Here is a 17,766-nt window from a genome sequence, read left to right on the forward strand (position 1 = left end):
ACACTGGAAGCATAACTTTTCATGAAACTTTTGTAACATAGCCACATGTTTATGTCAGTTACAGTAAGGTCTGAAGGAATTCATAAATAAGGCTCTGCAAAGGCCAATGATTTTGCAAAGCCCAGTTCCCACTTATTATGCAAGTTAATATGAAATAAGGATAGATAGTGAAGCAAGGTTAGTAATAAACTTGCCATTTCTGGTTCAGTATGTACATTTTATTAGAAACATGGGAAACTTGCAACAATATTTTCCTGTATTCTTATGATTTATATTTACTGTTTCCTAGTATGATTTGATTGCTTATTGTACCTTATGACTATTATTAAGTGTCGTACCTTATGATTCTTGACTCTTGACAAATGCATCTTTTCTTTTATGTATACTGAGAGCATTTCTCCAAGACAAATTCCTTGTGTGTCCAATCACAGCTGGCCAATAAAAGAATTCTAATTCTGTAAAGTCAGTAGAACATAAATATTTCCCCCTGGTGATCAGTGCATTGGTTTTATGAATTCTCATTCTATTTATCTATGATGTTTTTCAAAAGCCAGGTTAAATCAGATAAATTAGGAAGAATATTGGATGCTCTTTTCCCTATGCTTAACAATAGTTTTATCTTCAGGTTATTCTCTCTCTCTCTCTCTCTCTCTCTCAATAAAAAAATTATTCACATATGAATAAAAAATTTGATGGCTTAATTTTTCTAATCTTGTGAGCTGCTGAAAGTGTTCAAGGTTAAGAAAATTTTGGGAAAATAACTTTATGAAACACTTCATTTTTCTAAGGTCCCTGATCTCCTGTAAAGAAGAAGCATGCAACAATGGTGCACATACAGCAGTCCTTTAAAGTTCCACTGGTTGGCCCTTGTTCATTTTCTGCAACATGCGTATAGGAAAGCACATAGAACAACATGCGTAGAAATCACACTTAAGTATTTTTAAGTGTATATGAAATATCAGATGCAGTGATGTTTTTATATCAAGCCTACAGGTTATCTGAAAGATTGTCTCTTCCTGATTACATCTACCTGACCCATCAGAATGGGAAATCGGGGAATGCTATGGGTACTCTCTCCTAAAAAGGTTCAGCTAATGGGATCAAGAAGAAGGGCCTTCTCCATGGTGGCTCCCTCCCTGTGTAACATCATCCCCTCAGAGATAAGATTGGTCTCCACTTTGACACACTTTTCGCAAGGCCCTGAAACCTGATTTTGCCAACAGGCCCGGGGACCCAGAGTAGGATGGGCCCATCAAATGGCTTATTTGATTGTTGCCACTGGGGGTGGTTGGTTGGAGGGTTATTCCTTGTTTTTAAATTGAGTTTTTATCTTTGTAAGGCACCCAGAGTCATCGAGAGGGACTTGGGTGGCCATATAAATTTTCTTAAATTTAACAAAATAGAACTATCATTTTGTATTTGCCGAAACTTCTTTTTACTTCTTACCTCGTTAACCTTTATTATGGCTATGATTTTCTTTTTAGGTCTTCTTAATATAACTTTATTGAATCACCAGTCTTAACTTTTGAGCATTTCCTTCCATTCATTATTGTTCTAAAAAAAATTGCTTTGTAGGATCATTTTTCCTAAGTCTATTTTTCTCTTTTTGAATTCTGCTCTTTGCTTATCTGGTTAAACATTATATGAAGCTGTGATGCTTATCAGCATGTTAAGAAACCCTTTTTGTTCCTCCATAATTATGCAAGCATTGCTTTGATCCTGCTCTTCCAGCCTTTTCCAGTTCAGGTATTGTAGCTATGAATACATCTAGTGAATCATAAGAACATTGTAAGCTTGACAAACAAGACTTTTTTTTGCTTGGGATAAAAAGGAACACACCTAAAAATTACTTGGCTTAGAAAAACACCTGTTTTTTCTCTCTCTGCATTTGTAGCAGTGTGGTCCTTGTGTTTTTAATCCATTTCATCCTCTGAACAGATAGTTCTTCTTTCTGTAGTTTCTTACCCTGAAAATCGGCCAACGAAATCAGAGGAGGTGGTGGTGGAAGATTCTCAGCTTGCCAAAACTCAGTCCAGAGCAAATTTATTTATGGCATAATTCTGCATATTTGGAAATCATGTCACCTCAAGCAACAGCTGAAACTTCAGCCTTTGCAATATTTGCAGGTTAGCAATGGGAAGGCTTTGTGTGGTAAATGGGTACAGCTTGAAAAGTTTACTCAACATCTACCCTCTGGGGTTACTGATGAAAGGGTGTTTTTTGTTGGGATAGTTCTTAAGCTTCTTTTTCCCCTCCCCTTTTTCATTATCCAAGTAGATGTTGCTTGCTGCATGCGAAAACTCTTGCTTGTTTTCAGGAGGTAAGTAGCTGGGGTTTTTCCGTCATGATTCTGTCCTTTCAGAGGGATCACTACAATGGTTTTATTCATTCATTTGCATCCGTGCTCTCAAATCTATCCAAGAATGATGCTACTTAGAAATACAGTATCTGTATAATATAATTATACAGTTTGTTACGTGCTTTTTGCAAAATGTGTTTGCAATAATAACTTTGCAAATATCTATTGTAATTATGGGGTTTAAAAAGAGGCTTTGACGACAACATAGGATGTGTTAGCATTGTTGAGCAGGAAATGGGACTGATTTTCTTTTATTATTTTTTTCCCCCAATGGAATGTTCAGTTTTCTTATCCTTAGTTCAGATTTATGAGGGGTCAAAATCAGAAGAAAAATAAAAAAAATATGTTTTCAAATATCATCACGTTTCAAGCTGCTTATGTTCAAGATAAATATACTTAGTAGGGTTATTACCCATTGTAACTTTTAGCTCTACAAATAAGCAAAGGAAATGTTTATTACTTTATGGAGATTGAAAATTGCCTTATCGCTATGCAGAAAGAGTTTTACCTATTTATTCTGTGTAGAATAGAGAAGGGTGGTGATGGAATATCACAGTGGAAAAAAATCAAGTGGCTGAATCTGTAACGCTTTGTCTAACATCTTTAGGCCCTGTAACAGAGTGGCAGCATAAAATGTTCTTTGCTCAGATATGTCTGTCATACAACAGATTGTTCCTGGTTCCACTCTGGTTTTGTGGAACTATTTCCCTTTCTTCCTCTTCCTTTGAGATAGCCCTTTATCCAATAAGTAAATACATAATATATTCATACATAAAACTCTGATATCATAATGTATTTTATTCAAGTGAAATTAAATGAGTAAATGGCATTTTACTCTTCCATTTTAGTTGATGTGATCTTAAGAGATATATTCTGGTATGAAACTGACATTTAAATTATTTCACCTATGACTTAAAATATAACACAAGGTTTAAACACCTTTAGCAGCGCCTAACTCATTTTATTTGGACTTCGAAATTAAGCAGAATTTGACCTTAGTATTTGGTGGGGGAGCTTTAGCCAATGAATAGAATAGGAATTTGAGAGCTTTGGCCAATGAGGAGAATAGGGATTTCCCACCACTGCTGCAATCCCTGTATCATGCATGTTTAAAAATATGTTTACATAGCTAGTGCTTTTTCACCTTTTAAAATGGATGCAACTAAATTTCTGATGTGTAACAGATGGCTTTATTTTGGCATTTTACTGTCACACTGGCTTTATGAAAAGTTTGTGCTCTGTTGTAAAAGAATGAAGATAAGATCCAGATGTTTCCAAGATAATGCCATTGCCTCATCATGAAACTTGAAAACTTTGCTGAAGGTTTAGCACAACCAACCTTTAAAGGTATTTTTGAAAATTGATCAAGTGCCCTCAAGCTGTCTTTGTCTGTTAGCAATCACATAAATAGATTTTCTCTTTGACAATCTATCCCTAACTGGTTCTTTCAGATCTCACAACAGCGCGGTATAGTTTTCACTAGCAAACTAATGCAACTTAGGAGTAGTAGAAAAGCTTTTAACAATTAATTCTTTAAAGTAAATGCATCTGGATAGCTTTTCAGATTATTCATGTGAATGTGAAAATACCTTGTTGAAAGGTCTCCACAAAGCAGGTTCAGAAATGTCCTTATGATGTGGGCTTGAATTTTAAATCATAATATTAAAGATGGTAGCATATTGATTGAGTAGGTGAGAGTGAGGTTGACCTCAAGCATCTTCATGCACATAAACTGTTAGGAACAGTTTGAAAACAATTGGATTATTATATCTGTATTGTGAAATATTGAGCTTTGAATTGATTTTATATGAAGTGACTAGAGAAAAAGCCTTCTGGAATATAATAAGTAGTCCTTGACTTGCAACACTTCATTTAATGACCATTCAAAGATCTAACAGTACTGAAAAAAGTGACTTATGAGTGTTTTTTATGCTTACAAACAAGCATCTCTATGGTCACGTGATCAAAATTCAAATGCTTGGCAACTGAACTCATATATTTATGACAGTTGCATTGTCCCGGGGTCATGTGATCACCTTTTGTGATCTTCTGACAAGCAAAATCAAGGGTGAAACCAAATTCACTTAATAACCATGTTACTAATTTAACAACTGCAGTGATTCACTTAACAAGTGTGGTAAAAAAAAAGATTGTAAAAATGGGGCAAAACTCATGCAACAAATGTCTTGCTTAGCAACATAAATTTTGGGCTCAATGGGGGTCGCAACTCGAGGACTACCTGAACTTGCCATTAATGCTAGTGCTGCATTACGAGTGATACCTTCTGTTCTATGGTGCAATCAAGAACACAATGTTGATAAACCAGTTTAGGAAAAGATCTATCACAGAGACGCTATGATTCCATGCCAACTATAAAGGATCAGTTGAGTTTTGGAGAAGCCTCTCTTGATTGATTTCTAATTCTTACTGAATTGGCTAAACTGATAGAATTTTCAGTAAAATGTTTATTTTTATTACTAAACTGTCCTTTATTTTTTTTTTTAATGGAACAGTGTTGAAAGCCTTAGGTATATTGAAAACATTCTGTAATGCATTTATTAAATACATTTTAGCTGTATTAAATAATTATTTACTAATGCTTGTTGGCAACTTTACAAGACTGTATTATGTGGATTGCCAAGAACTGTTTGGAATTGTGGTGGTGCAAAAAAGCAGCAAATAAACAAATGTCAAGGGAGACGAATTCACTAATATATTAATAGAAATACATTATAGAATTTTCTTTGTCTTTATGGCATGTTCTTACAGCAACAAAGAGAAAATGGCTTGCTCCAAGTTATATAGTCTAGCATTCCCTAATTTGGTGCCTACCAGGAACATTGGCTAAGGACCATGCTATGGAAATTGAAGTTCAAGATTTAGAACATTCCTTGGAAAGGACAAATTCCTTATATGTGGCACTAATTGTAAGAACTTTGACCCATAGACAGCTTAACATTCTCCTCCATGCTGCATCGAGAGCCCAGGATAGGATGGGTTGACTCCTTCCTACGATGTCAATTAGCTGAGTCTGTACTAAGATATAAAAGCCAGCTCCTGGAAGTTACCCCAGTTTTTGACTCAGCTCCTTTCAGTCAGTAGCTGTGTCTCTGAAAGCGTTCTGTTAGATAGCAATCACCAGCGATCTTCAGTACTTTTTTCCTCTCTTCAGCAGCTCCCAGGGATCTGGGCAGTTGCTCTTCCAGGAGAGCAGTGCTCTCTCTCTCTCCTGCAACGTTGGGAGCAGCGTTACAGAGCTCTGCGCAGGCAAGCTGGGCAGCATCTGCAGACCTCCCCCACGCCTGCGGTGGGGGGGGGGGGGTAGAAATGTAAAAATGTAAAAATGATCGGCAAACTGATAAGAGGGCAGGCCAGGTGATCGTGTGGCTGGTTGCTGCATTTTTTCCTTGCTGACTTCGCTCGGGGCTCTGTATAGCCTAAGGAGCGATTCTTCAATCTTGGAGCCTGTTTTCCTTTAGTCAGCGGCCCTAGTTGGATCCAAGCCTTGCACCACAAGGGCTTAATAGAAAAATTTCTAAACAACTTCTTTCCAACTCAAGAGCCTTTATTCTACAAATGGAGCAAGATAAGGCTCAGGTAGAGTTTTTCCCCCCAGTGGAACAGTCTCTTAAACCCAATAAGAGAAAAAGACGTAGGCAACGCACCCAATCAGTCCAGAGGGAGGTGGCTGCTAAAATCAAAGCGAAGGCTCTGGCCCCTAAGAAGGCAACTCAGGCTGAATTGAGGGCAGAGAAGCGCAGGGAGTGCAACTACAGCAGGTTTCAGGTGATACTCGTGGGCCCCAACCAAGCCCTCTCAGGGAGGAGAAGTTATCTATGAGCCTTTCCATCCTCCATCTTGGTCTCCTGAGGCTCTTGCTGTAAAATCAGATCCTCAGGATCTAAGCAGATCTGGGCCTTATTTCCAATAGGCTTCTGTGCCCTATGCTCCTCCCACTCCCTCCAGGCTTCGAACCTCTTCTCAATCTAGGCCTGAAGCCACCTTCACTCCCACAGCAGCGGGCCTTTGGCCTTCTGCCTCTATCTTTGAGCATAGGCCAAGGGATATCCAAGATGTTGTCTCATTGGCCATTAGGCAGGGATTGGCTGAAGGCTTCAGGCAAATTCTCTCTTCAGGCCATTACTCAGCAAGGCCTTGGTCACTGCCAAGCTGTTGCCAGAGGAAGTGGCCAAGTGGATTCACTCTTCTCCAAGCCTGTAGTGCATGCAGAGGTTTTGCCTTCTCCCATTTTGTTCCTGGACATGGTCCAGGAACATGCGCTTCTCCTTCGGCAGGTCCTCGCCCATCTTCTCTGGATAAGCGTTTTTACAATGTCAGTGCAGCTCTGGACAATGCAGTGCCTTCTGTTGACATTCCAGTTCTGGCCTTGTTCTCATCTTCTGGCACTCCCACGGAGCCAGAAGATATCCTGAAACCGGATGATAAATGTTCCGAACAGACCCAACAAGTGCAATCACCAGGCTGCTGCTTGGGCTGTTCCGCCTTCAACAGCAGCATTCTTTTTCACGAGGGCATCCATACGGTGGCTGCGCCAACTCCAGAATAGATTGCCTGCTTCTGACCTTCGGTCTCACCAAGACCTTAATAAGATTATTGCAGCGGCAGAATTCACTGCGGATGCCACTCTCAATTCCGCCAAATTTGCATCCAAGGCCATGGCATCTTCTGTGGCAGCAAGAAGACTTTTATGGCTCCGAAATTGGCAAGCGGAGTCACGCCGAAAATGGAAGCTGGCTTCAGTTCCATTCGCTGGCGATAAGCTTTTTGGCAATGTTCTGGAACCTTATCTCATTGAAACCAGAGATAAACGTAAAATTCTCTCTTCCTCTGGGAAGAAAGCTGACTATCGCCCTGCTCCTTATCGCCCTCCTGCCTTCCGAGCGGAGACTTCATCTTGCTTCCCCCACTCTCACAGGCCATACTGCCAATGCCAAGACCAACGGGCGGAAACATTTGGCAGGCAACAACCTTCTACTGGTAAACGGCTCTTTCGGGGGGGAGGGGGTCGTTCCTTTCGTTGCTCTAAGTAATCCCTGATTCTCCCCACCCATTGGAGGTCACCTAGCCTTCTTTGCCTCCAAATGGGAGGAATCAACTACAGACGCCTGGGTGCTCAGCACTATTAGGTCAGGGTTACAATTGGACTTCCTAACATCACCCCCCCCCATTTTGATCTGTCCTGTCTCTTGGGACATTTCCAGGCAAGCCCTCATAAATCAGGCCATTCAGCACCTTCTTGAAATCAGGGCTATTCAACCTGTTCCCCCCTCTCAATGTGGACATGGACTTTACTCTCGCCTTTTCATCATTCCCAAAGCCTCGGGGGGGGGTGGCAAGCCATCCTTGATCTAAAATTTCTCAACCAATTTGTAAAATACAGGCGATTTAAATTGCAGACACTGCATTCTATTTTAGGGAGCATTTGGGAGGGCGATCTCCTCTCTTCCACTGATCTCATGGAGGCTTACCTCCACATCCCAATTTGGCCTCATCATCACCAGTTTCTCCGTTTCTGTTACCAGAATACCCATTACCAGTATCGAGCACTTCCCTTCAGCCTCTCATCGGCTCCAAGAGTCTTCACAAAGGTTCTGGCAGCATTGATGGCATTTCTGCATTCTATTCCAGGGAGGATCCAATGCTACTTGGATGACATTTTGATTCTTTCCTCTTCCATCCTTGCGGCTCATCGGGATCTGCAAATTACCCTGTCATGTCTCCAGAGCCATGGATATTCCATCACCAAAAAGAGCCAGCTCTCTCCCACCACCAAATTGCAACACTTGGGAGCAGTCATCAATACAATGTCGTGCCAGGTTTTACTGTCCCCAGCTCGTGGAAAGAGCCTTGCAGAGATCATCAGCCAGATCCAGCAACATCAAGTTGTCCCCCTGTCGCTGCTGTCCAAACTTCTGGGGAAGATGGCCTCCTGTATTGGCATTGTCCCGTGGGCTCGGCTCCACTCCCGACCCCTCCAATGGTTCCTGCTTCCCTACCAATGAGCAGGAACCAGCCACTCATCCATCAAGGTCTCACTTCCGCCACAAATCCGGAGATCTCTCAATTGGTGGCATTCCCCATCTATCTGGAGGGGACTCCTGTTCAGGGACCCAGACAGGCTAGTGATAACCACCGATGCCAGCCTCCTGGGTTGGGGTTCCCATATGCAGGGCCAGATAGCTCAGGGCGTTTGAACCAGATCAGACCCTTCTCATAAATTGGCTAGAGCTCAGAGCCATTTTTCTGGGTCTCAGGGATTTCAGGAAATCAGTGACCGGCTCCCATGTTCTAGTCCTTACGGACAACATGGCCACAAAGGCTCATGTCAAGAGGAGCAAGAGGAGACGACGTCCAAAGCCCTCATGAGAGAGGCTCTATGGTTGGGGTTATGGGCAGAAAAACACCTGTTGTCGATCTTGGCGGACCACATCTCCGGGGTCGACAAATCCCAGGCCGACTGGCTCAGCAGGAGCCTAGTCGACCAGGCAGAATGATCCATTCCTCAATCTCTATTCAGGGATCTTTCCCTCAGATTCTGAACACTGGAGGTAGATCTCTTCTCCACTCCTCAAAATGCCCAAGTCACCAGATTCTTCACCAGGTTTCCTTGCCAGGGAGCGGAGGGGACCGATGATCTTCGGTGCAGATGGCCCAAGGGTCTCCTCTACGCCTTTACCCCACTTCCCATCATTCCGGCAGTAATTCAGAAGATGTTGGAGGAATGTGCGGAGCTCTTCCTCCTGGCACCGTATTGGCCAAGGAGGCCCTGGTTTGCAGACCTGGTCAACCTATTGGTGGCTTCTCCGTGGAGGATCCTAGCCCATCTAATCTCCCTTCACCAGGGGGCCCTGCTCCACCCAGAGCTCCAATGGTTCAAGCTGACCATGTGGCACTTGAGCGGCAGCAGCTAGAGGAAGCTGACCTTCCAGAAAGGATCATTCTCACTATCCTGGCATCTCGCAAACCTTCTACAAGGCGCATCTATGATGCCACCTGGAAGGCTTTTTCCTGATGGTGCCTCAGGAAGGGTCTTTCTCCTGCTTCAGCCCAGTTGGCAGAAGTTCTTAGCTTCCTTCAGCATGGGCTGGAGAAAGGTTTGGCCCCCAACACCTTACGCAGGCAGGTTGCGGCCGTCTCCTCAGTCCTTTCATGGGGTTCACTTCTTCCTTATCCCATCACACTTCAGTCAGGAGGTTTTTGAAAAGGGTTTCCAACCTGCACCCTCCGGTGGTTCACAGGTATCCTTCCTGGGACCTTCATATGGTCCTTAATGCCTTTACAAAAAACCCCTTTGAACCCCTTAGAACAGTGTCTCTCAGTTTCCTGACTCTGAAGGTAGTGTTCCTTGTTGCCATCACTTCTGCCAGGAGGGTTTCCGAGCTTGCTGTTCTTTCCATCAGACAGGACCTTTGTTCCTTTCACAATGATAGGGTTGTTCTTCGTCTGGACCCCTCGTTTATTCCGAAGGTTAACACCTGGTTTCACAGGTCCCAGGACATTGTTTTGCCTGACTTTTGTCCTCTCCCTTACCATGACTTAAAGCGGCAGTGGCACACGCTAGACATAAGAAGGGCTCTTAGAATATACATTAAGTGCACTTCCTCCTTCAGGAAGTCAGAAGCCATGTTCGTTTCCTTTTTCCCTTCTCACTTGGGGCACAAGGCCTCTTGTCCTACTATTAGCAGGTGGGTCAGGTCTTGCATTGAGCAGGCCTACAAAGCTGCGGCCCTTCTGGTTCCCCAAGGTCTGATGGCGCACTCTACCAGAAACGCGACCACTTTGACTGCCTGGGCGACCCAAGCACCCTTGGAAGAGATCTGTCGTATGGCCACGTGGACATCTCCATCTCCTTTCATCAGATACTACTGTCTGGATGCTTTTGCCTCGGCGACTGCAGCCTTTGGCAGGCGGGTGCTTCAATGAGTGGTTCCACAGTCAGTGTGAAGAGCTGGACGAGGACCCGCCCGTGGACATGCAAGCTTTGGTATGTCCCATCCTGGGCTCTCGATGCAGCATGGAGCAGTATGGGCAGAATTGGTAGAAATTACTGTGAACGCCCTTTCTATCTATGCTGCGAGAGAGCTCAGCCCCTCCCTTGATTCGTCCGGAGAGAGTAAGATGTATTTCTGTATTTATTTTGTGCTTTCAGAGACACCTTTCAGTCTTTCAAGTATCTTCGCCAAAGCTGGGGTCTCTCCTGGGGGCTGGCTTTTATATCTTAGTACAGACTCAGCTAATTGACGTCATAGGAAGGAGTCAACCCATCCCATCCTGGGCTCTCTTGCAGCATAGATAGAAAAGGGCATTCATGGTAACTTCTACCAACGCCCATTTGACATAAATATTTCTATTTTTTACTTAGTGCCTACATTTGGATTTTTATGTTTTTGTGTATATGTGCATACACACAAATACATGCATTTTCTGTACAACTCTGCTTGTTTCTCTTTTTATTATAGGCATAGCTTATTTTCTACCCTAGTGAAAGTAACTTTCTGGGCCCGAAACACTGTGTAAGGTTATATAATGACCAGGGTAGATCAAATTAGAAATGATACTATCTTATCTTCCCATATAAAATTAGAAGAATAGTTTAATGAAAGTGTAAGGTGATTATAATCACCTCATTTCCCAATAGTTAAAAAAGTGTGTGTGTGTGTGTGCGCGCGCGCGCAAGAAAGAAAATGTGTGAAAAGAGAAACATTGAAAATTATTTGTCTGAATTTTTCAAAGGAATATTTGCATTATTTTAAAGCAGTGATATTCAACCTTGGCGACTTGAAATAGGTGGGCTTCAACTCCCAGAATTCCCCAGCCATCAATTTAAGTCCATACTTCTTCAAGTTCCTACGGTTGAGAAGGAGCTGAACATAGTTGGGCAAATTTAACCGGAAGTGTATTACAGAACGTGGTGTGAAGCACGGCCTTTTCTCTTGGTCTTGTGATAGTTTAATAATGAGAATAAGTACATTTTCTTCTAAGGCAAGGCACAGAGAAAGGAGTTCAGCCCATATCCATAAAACAGGAATTAGCAGTTCAACAACAAATTCCTCCCAAAATAAAATAACTTGCAAAATTGGAGGGTATAAATTGTAAGGAATATGTGGAAGTTGTTACACAAAGCTTGCATACTAATTATATAGCTGCATTTGCTTAGAGAAAACAGGATGCTAGATCTACAAAAACAAAAAAATTACGGTATAAATGAAAGGACATGCTTCTATTTATAGAAGGAAGAGTTCTCTTTAGTTTACTAAATTCAGCTGAGTAATAGTAGCTTCTATGTTTTGCAAGAATAAGGTGTTATTTTTCAAGCAGGTTTTGCTAAAAATGTCTAATATAGAGATTTAATTTAAAAGAAGGTTCTTGTATCCATAATGAATGGAAATTCTTATAAAGTATAAATGACAAGATCTTCCATCAGTATAGGTTTTTACAGAATGCTGACTTTTTTAAACTCTGGGAGCCTTTTTTGGTTATAAAAGTTGTCAATGTGTTTTTATTTCAAAGTCAACCTGAATTATAAGCTGCCCAGTGTCATTGGTTGAGATGGGCAACCAGAGAAATTGAATAAATAAATAAATAAACAAATAAATACATATGTTGTGTACTGTATTCCTAATTGACTAAATGATGTATATATATATAAAGGAAAGAGGAACAATCTCTCTCTCTCCCTCCCTTTCCCCCCATCTCTCTCTCTCTCTCTCTCTCTCTGTGTGTGTGTATTTAGACCATAAGACATGAGTGTTAGGTTTGACTATCATGGTTTTCATAGGCTTAATAATAGCAATAGCACTTAGACATATTTACCACTTCAACAGCCCTCTCTAAGCGATTTACAGAATCAACATATTACCCCAATAATCTGGATCCTCATTTTATCGATCTTGGAAGGATGGAAAGATAAGTCAATCTTGAGCTGGTCAGGATCAAACTCCTGGCTGTGGGCAGAGTCAGCCTGCAATACTGCATTCTAACCGCTGCTCCTAATAAATAATAAAAGGTTAATCCAGATTTCCAACCAAATATCTCCAATTCAGATCTTTCCACTCATTTTGTCTCCTCTCTTCCCCCCGCATTTAGAGATGTTTGTGGACAATCAGTTATTAGTCATATTATTTATTCATACCTTAAATTGAGACTGCCTAGATAGATTTAATACATTTTCCCTGTTAGGAAATATTCCCTCTCTCCGTTCAAAGTGTCTTAGAATTTTGCCAACCACGCAAATGCCAACTGATGTGTCATTACCATCTGAATAATCCATGCAAGACATTGAGTTAAATCCCTGCTTATTATTTCACAACTTGCCTGAGGATGTCTCAGAATATACATCTGTGTTTTTTTTTCTTTTCTTTATAGCCATTCCTCATGAATTGCATTGATTCCGGGTTCAGTTCCTGGAATCGTTAATTCGAAGTAGCAGGAAACAGGTGATGAGAAAGATGGCAACCTGCTGAGCTTCTGCTGCTTAGAATAGTCTTCTCTATTGGCCTTGATCCGCTTCCTTTGTTATTGGTCTTTTTGTCCTGCTAAGAAAACCACTATTGTTTTGGGTTCTAAGTTCTGCTGTTCTGCAGCTGTATAAGAGTATTATTTTCTGTTACTTTAATGTGAGGTCTTCATTTTACTGCCCAGTTAGGTAGAAAGTGTTCGTATGAGCAGTTGTAATTACTTATCAGGTAGAGACAGTCAAATCATTTTGCTACTTGGGTCAAACAAGATCACGCTGTTCCATATTGTATGGTGGGTATTTGACAGTGAATGTTGACTGAATATTTGTTAGACGCAGGAACTATGGAACAGCATTCAGTTAAAATAACCACGTGCAAGTGAACCAAGTTGTTAGACAGGAATTTTGATTAAAGAGTCTTGAAATCAAAAGTACTTATTGAAATTGTAATATTGTTCTTTGTTTCTCCTAGTTTTTGAAATTGAAATGCTACAGTAAGATAAATTTGCTCTAAACATCATGTTGGCATGAGCATGCAGTGCACAGAGTTTTCCATCCGAAGCATCTAAGTTGGTTTTATATGGTAGGCATTAAGAGCCATTCTTACTCATGATCACATTACAGTTAGATAATTGGAAGCAGCTACTTGTCAGATATTTGGGTTTATTTACTGTTCATCATCAAAAAACCATCGGCCATAGAATGGAGACAGAGCAGAACAGTAGCATATTATATATTAAGCTTCTGGATAAATGCAGCTTGAATAATGTTTCATCATGGCATTTTATGTTTAATGAAACCGTATGCCTGTTTAAAATAAAATTCAGAATCAAACCATTGATAATTTTGTTCAGTTACATTATATTAATAAATAAACAAACACACAAATAAATAAATAAACATATGTATATGTATGTATGTGAAATACCACTCACGCATCATCACAAAATCTCCAGAACCATAAAGCCTACAAACTTGAAATTTGGCACGTATGTTCCTCTTGGCTTCTAGGTGCTCACTCAGAAAGGATTTTTTGAAATGACCATCAGAGCATTAGTATTTCGTATATTATTATTAACAGGCTCTGAACCTAAGGAGTTCTACTCCCCCTACCCACCTGAAAAGAAATCTGTTCCAAATGCAAAACACAAGCAGAGGAGCGGAGTTTCAGTTTTAGTTTCACAGCAGCAAGCAGCTTTAGTATAGAACAGATGAGCTAAGCCATCCAGGCTCCTTGTTGTCTCCTTGCTCACACATCAAATACTGTCTCAGTTTCCAAACAGCCCTCAACTCTCACACACTGACAGGACGTTAGCCAGATGAATACTGATGGATGCTGGTAGGCAGAGGCAGATTTTTTTCCTCCCGAAAAACTAAGGCCGATCACATAGTTTCGTAGCGAAGCGCGGGTATTGAGCTAGTTTCCTATAATGGCAAAACTGGTTCCCTATGAAGGAAGCAATTCCTTCTTATTGTCTGCAACATTACGGGAACTCACTAAAATGTCTCAAAAAGTTAGTGGACTTGTAAAAGCAGTCCTTTGAGGAGGGCAACATGATGCCAAGGAAGTGAAGGTATAGTGATATGAATAATTTTGTTGTAACACAATATTGGATTCCTCCTGATTAAGTGTGTCTTTTCCTGAGTCAGATTTAGTTTCTGAAGAGCTTTTGATTGATGGATAGCAACTCACATAGGCAGACCTTCCCCAGACTGATATGTCCCCACCTGATCCTTTAGATCCCCAGCAATGTACCGTCCAACTTGTTGCTGATCATTCTCTTACTTCACTCTCTTATTTGTGTTTTGAGTGAAAACTCAGGATTGATTTATTTTATGATCCATGTGTTTATTTATTTGGCTGTTTATGGTATCCTCAAGAGACTTGAACACTAAATTAAAAAGCCACAAAACCTTCTGAAATGGAAATATTTACATCTGCTATTTAATATCACATGCATAGCACAGGGAAGATAACAGAATGGATTCTGTTTTAATGAACAAGCATTCAAAAAATTTTTTTTACCAATATTTGGTCAATGCTTTATTTAATTTAGATTCTTAACGCATCAAGGAAAACTGTTACACAGATCAGTTTACCAAGGTCTTGCTTTCATAAACTTTTGCTGTGTCCAATGTAGTCAGTTCAGTAAACTATTGAAACAACTATTCTTTTTAGATTTAACTCATGCTAAATTCTTCTTTTCATGGGAATCTTCCAAAATGAATAGGAAAATGTTCATTTTGGGGTGGTGTTTTACCCACATAGAGCAATAATGCCGACTGGAAATTCCACATGATTGCTAAGGGAAATGTTAGACCCCTCTTAACATCTTCCTATGTAATACATAAACTTGGATTTTGTTTTGGAGGGAAATTTGAAAGAAATGTATCATAGATCTTGGAGAAACAAAAAAATGCTTTCTTTACAAATTAAGTATGGAAATAATTGAGCAGTAAAAATGTTGGCCTTTTTGTTATTGCTTGTATTTTTAGTATAATGATGTAAGATGGTCTCTAAATTTGGCAACTTTTAATAGTTACGGACTTTTAAACTCTCAGAATTCTTCAGCCAGTCATGGTGCCTCAGGAATTCTGGGAGTTGAAGTCCACAAATCTTAAAGTTGCCAAGTTTGAAGACCACTGGTCTATCTAGTTCCTTAATTTTGATTAGTGGCAACTTGGAATGGCAAGTCAAATGTGGACTCTCCGTTCGATCTAGGGAGCAGGGGGCTATTGGCAGATTTAGGATAGAATAAAGGAGATCCACTTGTAATGATGTGGAATCCCGCATGAATGTATTTCCGGTTGTTTCCTTCCCATGAGAATTCTGGTTCTGTTTTAGGGTGCAAACACATTGGCTGAAGGCAGAACAGAAGTCAGAGAGCTTTCTTACTAAAAAAAAGTAAAGCATCCTTTATAATTATTTTTCTACTTACAGATGCAAAAAGAGAATTTTCTAGTGCTGTGTATGGTAGTTAAGGATGAAAACTGATCATATAAAATTTTTCAAAGAGATTATTATCTTTCTGCCTTTTAATATCTTTTCTATGCCATTGGGGTTTTTTAAATGATTTTCCCTCACAGTTCAGATTAAAGCTAATTTTATTGTTTACAGGCCCCTTCCTTCTTTAGGAAATCTGCAGATGCATGTGAACAATTGCATTTCAGAGATACCAAGTAATAATAACATTCTAAATATTCTGTGTTTTTAAGTGGTCTTGTACACAGTATTAATTTAAACGAACATTTATCTGTTCAGGAAATAATAAACAGAACAGATGTACAGCTAAGTAACGGTGTAATACCCACAATTTTTTCTTTGTTTGCATGTGATGACTATAAATAAGATAAATAAATGAAAAATGTATATACTAACCAATACTTGAATTCAGCAATTAAACTGTGTGGCTGAATATTTAATTTTAAGATCCCTGGGACATAAGGGAATGATTGTGGCAAATTTTATTGCAATTAGACTATTATATCCTTTTTAATTTTAGAGAAACAAAAAAATAATTATGCAATTATTTTAAAAATTCATTTATTGTACTGAAATGCAATATCTTTCTACTAATTTTTTATTCTAGCATTTATTTATATTTTGCCTCAATGATTGAATTGCAGATTTGAGGGAACATGAAAAGTGGCTTAGTTAAGTGTGACTTGGCAGAGAATATCATAGGGAAAAGCATAAGGGAGGATAAGCACATTCTATTGCCCCAATCTGCCTTTTAGTAGGAATAACATGTATTATAGCAGTTGTGTGTAAGCTCATATAATACAGCTCTGCATATGTTTCCGATTCAGATAATTTTGAATTTGATCTATTTCAAGTCTAAAATGTCCGTCTTGCATTTGAAGGAGGCTGTTTTGATCATTCTGGAAATGATTCGAGTCCAAATTTCCAAAATGACCAAATGAGAAATAGCTATTCCTTATTCAAAATATGTTTTGAATTAAAAAAAATGGCTTGTATATTATCACAGGTGGTCCTCTTTACTGATTGCCTTGATTAGCTACCAAAGTTACGATAGTATAAAAGCTTTGCTAGCAGTCTTCACATTTATGATCATTTCAGTGTCCCATGGTCATGTGATCACCATTTGGATACTTCTCAAGTGGCACACATATGACTGTGCCAGCATTCCTCAATCACTTTATCTCCGTTTGTGTGCTTTGCAATTGGCAACAAGCTGAGTTAGTAGAAAAGACAGAAGTAAAATGGTAAATTGCTGTTATATGATGTTTCACTTGATAACTATGGCATTTTATTTAATGACTGAAAAAGAAGTGATGTCATAAATCCATCACAGTCAGATGATTTTCCACTTGGCAACTGTGGCGCTTTTAGTGACTGAATTGCCGATCCCAATTGTGATAATTAAGGGGGGACTATCTGTGTTGAATATCATTGTAGAAGCTGTAGCAACTGATAGATCATGTGAATGCCACATAATAACCCAAAGTGTCCTAAACTTCAGTTAATATTTCCAGCCACTATGAAAAAAACAAAAACAACAAAGATACTGGGTGTAAACACATATACTGCACCTATTAATTTATCTGTTCAGTACAAGCAAATGAAAATAAATAACAGCAGTTAAAAGGTCAATTCGGATTTTGTTTTTTATTTGTTAAGTAGAATAACCTGTAGGCTGAAGGAGCTTATATTGGAATATGGTGTTTACCACTCGAAGGATCTGAAATATTAAACTTTACTTTTGGTCTGGGATGGTGGAGAGTTGAATTACAGTATGTATTTATTTTACTTTGGCGGGGGGCTTGTGTAGATTTCACAACTGTTTGTGGGCTGTGTGTGTGTGCAGTGTCAAATGGAAAGAGGAAACTTAGCACCGTGTAGGACCATTGTCGCTTTTGAACAAGGAATAGGGCCTTGATTTCTAATGCGTTCTCATATGTGGTACAT

General features: G+C 39.9%; 1 protein-coding gene across 17 annotated transcripts in view; it reads left to right on the forward strand.

The window, feature by feature from the left end:
* COBLL1 (cordon-bleu WH2 repeat protein like 1) overlaps window positions 1-17,766 on the forward strand; it is a 115,403-nt gene that overhangs the window by 18,601 nt on the left and 79,036 nt on the right. For 3 of the 17 annotated variants that reach the window (XM_087920033.1, XM_087920043.1, XM_087920044.1), the window contains exon 1: window positions 2,269-2,320. The exons of 6 other annotated variants lie outside the window; for them this stretch is intronic. In XM_087920033.1, coding sequence (XP_087776159.1) covers window positions 2,292-2,320 — 29 coding nt within the window. In that variant the 5' untranslated portion in view covers window positions 2,269-2,291. Of the gene's footprint in view, window positions 1-1,694; window positions 2,127-2,206; window positions 2,321-17,766 lie in introns of those variants that run through there. 8 more of the 17 variants (XM_087920036.1, XM_087920039.1, XM_087920049.1 and 5 more) reach the window with 5 other exon arrangements.

The sequence above is a fragment of the Pseudonaja textilis genome, chromosome 1 (assembly GCF_049901715.1).
Source record: "Pseudonaja textilis isolate UNSWEBS1 chromosome 1, rPseTex1.2, whole genome shotgun sequence".
NCBI classification, from domain to species: Eukaryota; Metazoa; Chordata; class Lepidosauria; order Squamata; family Elapidae; genus Pseudonaja; species Pseudonaja textilis.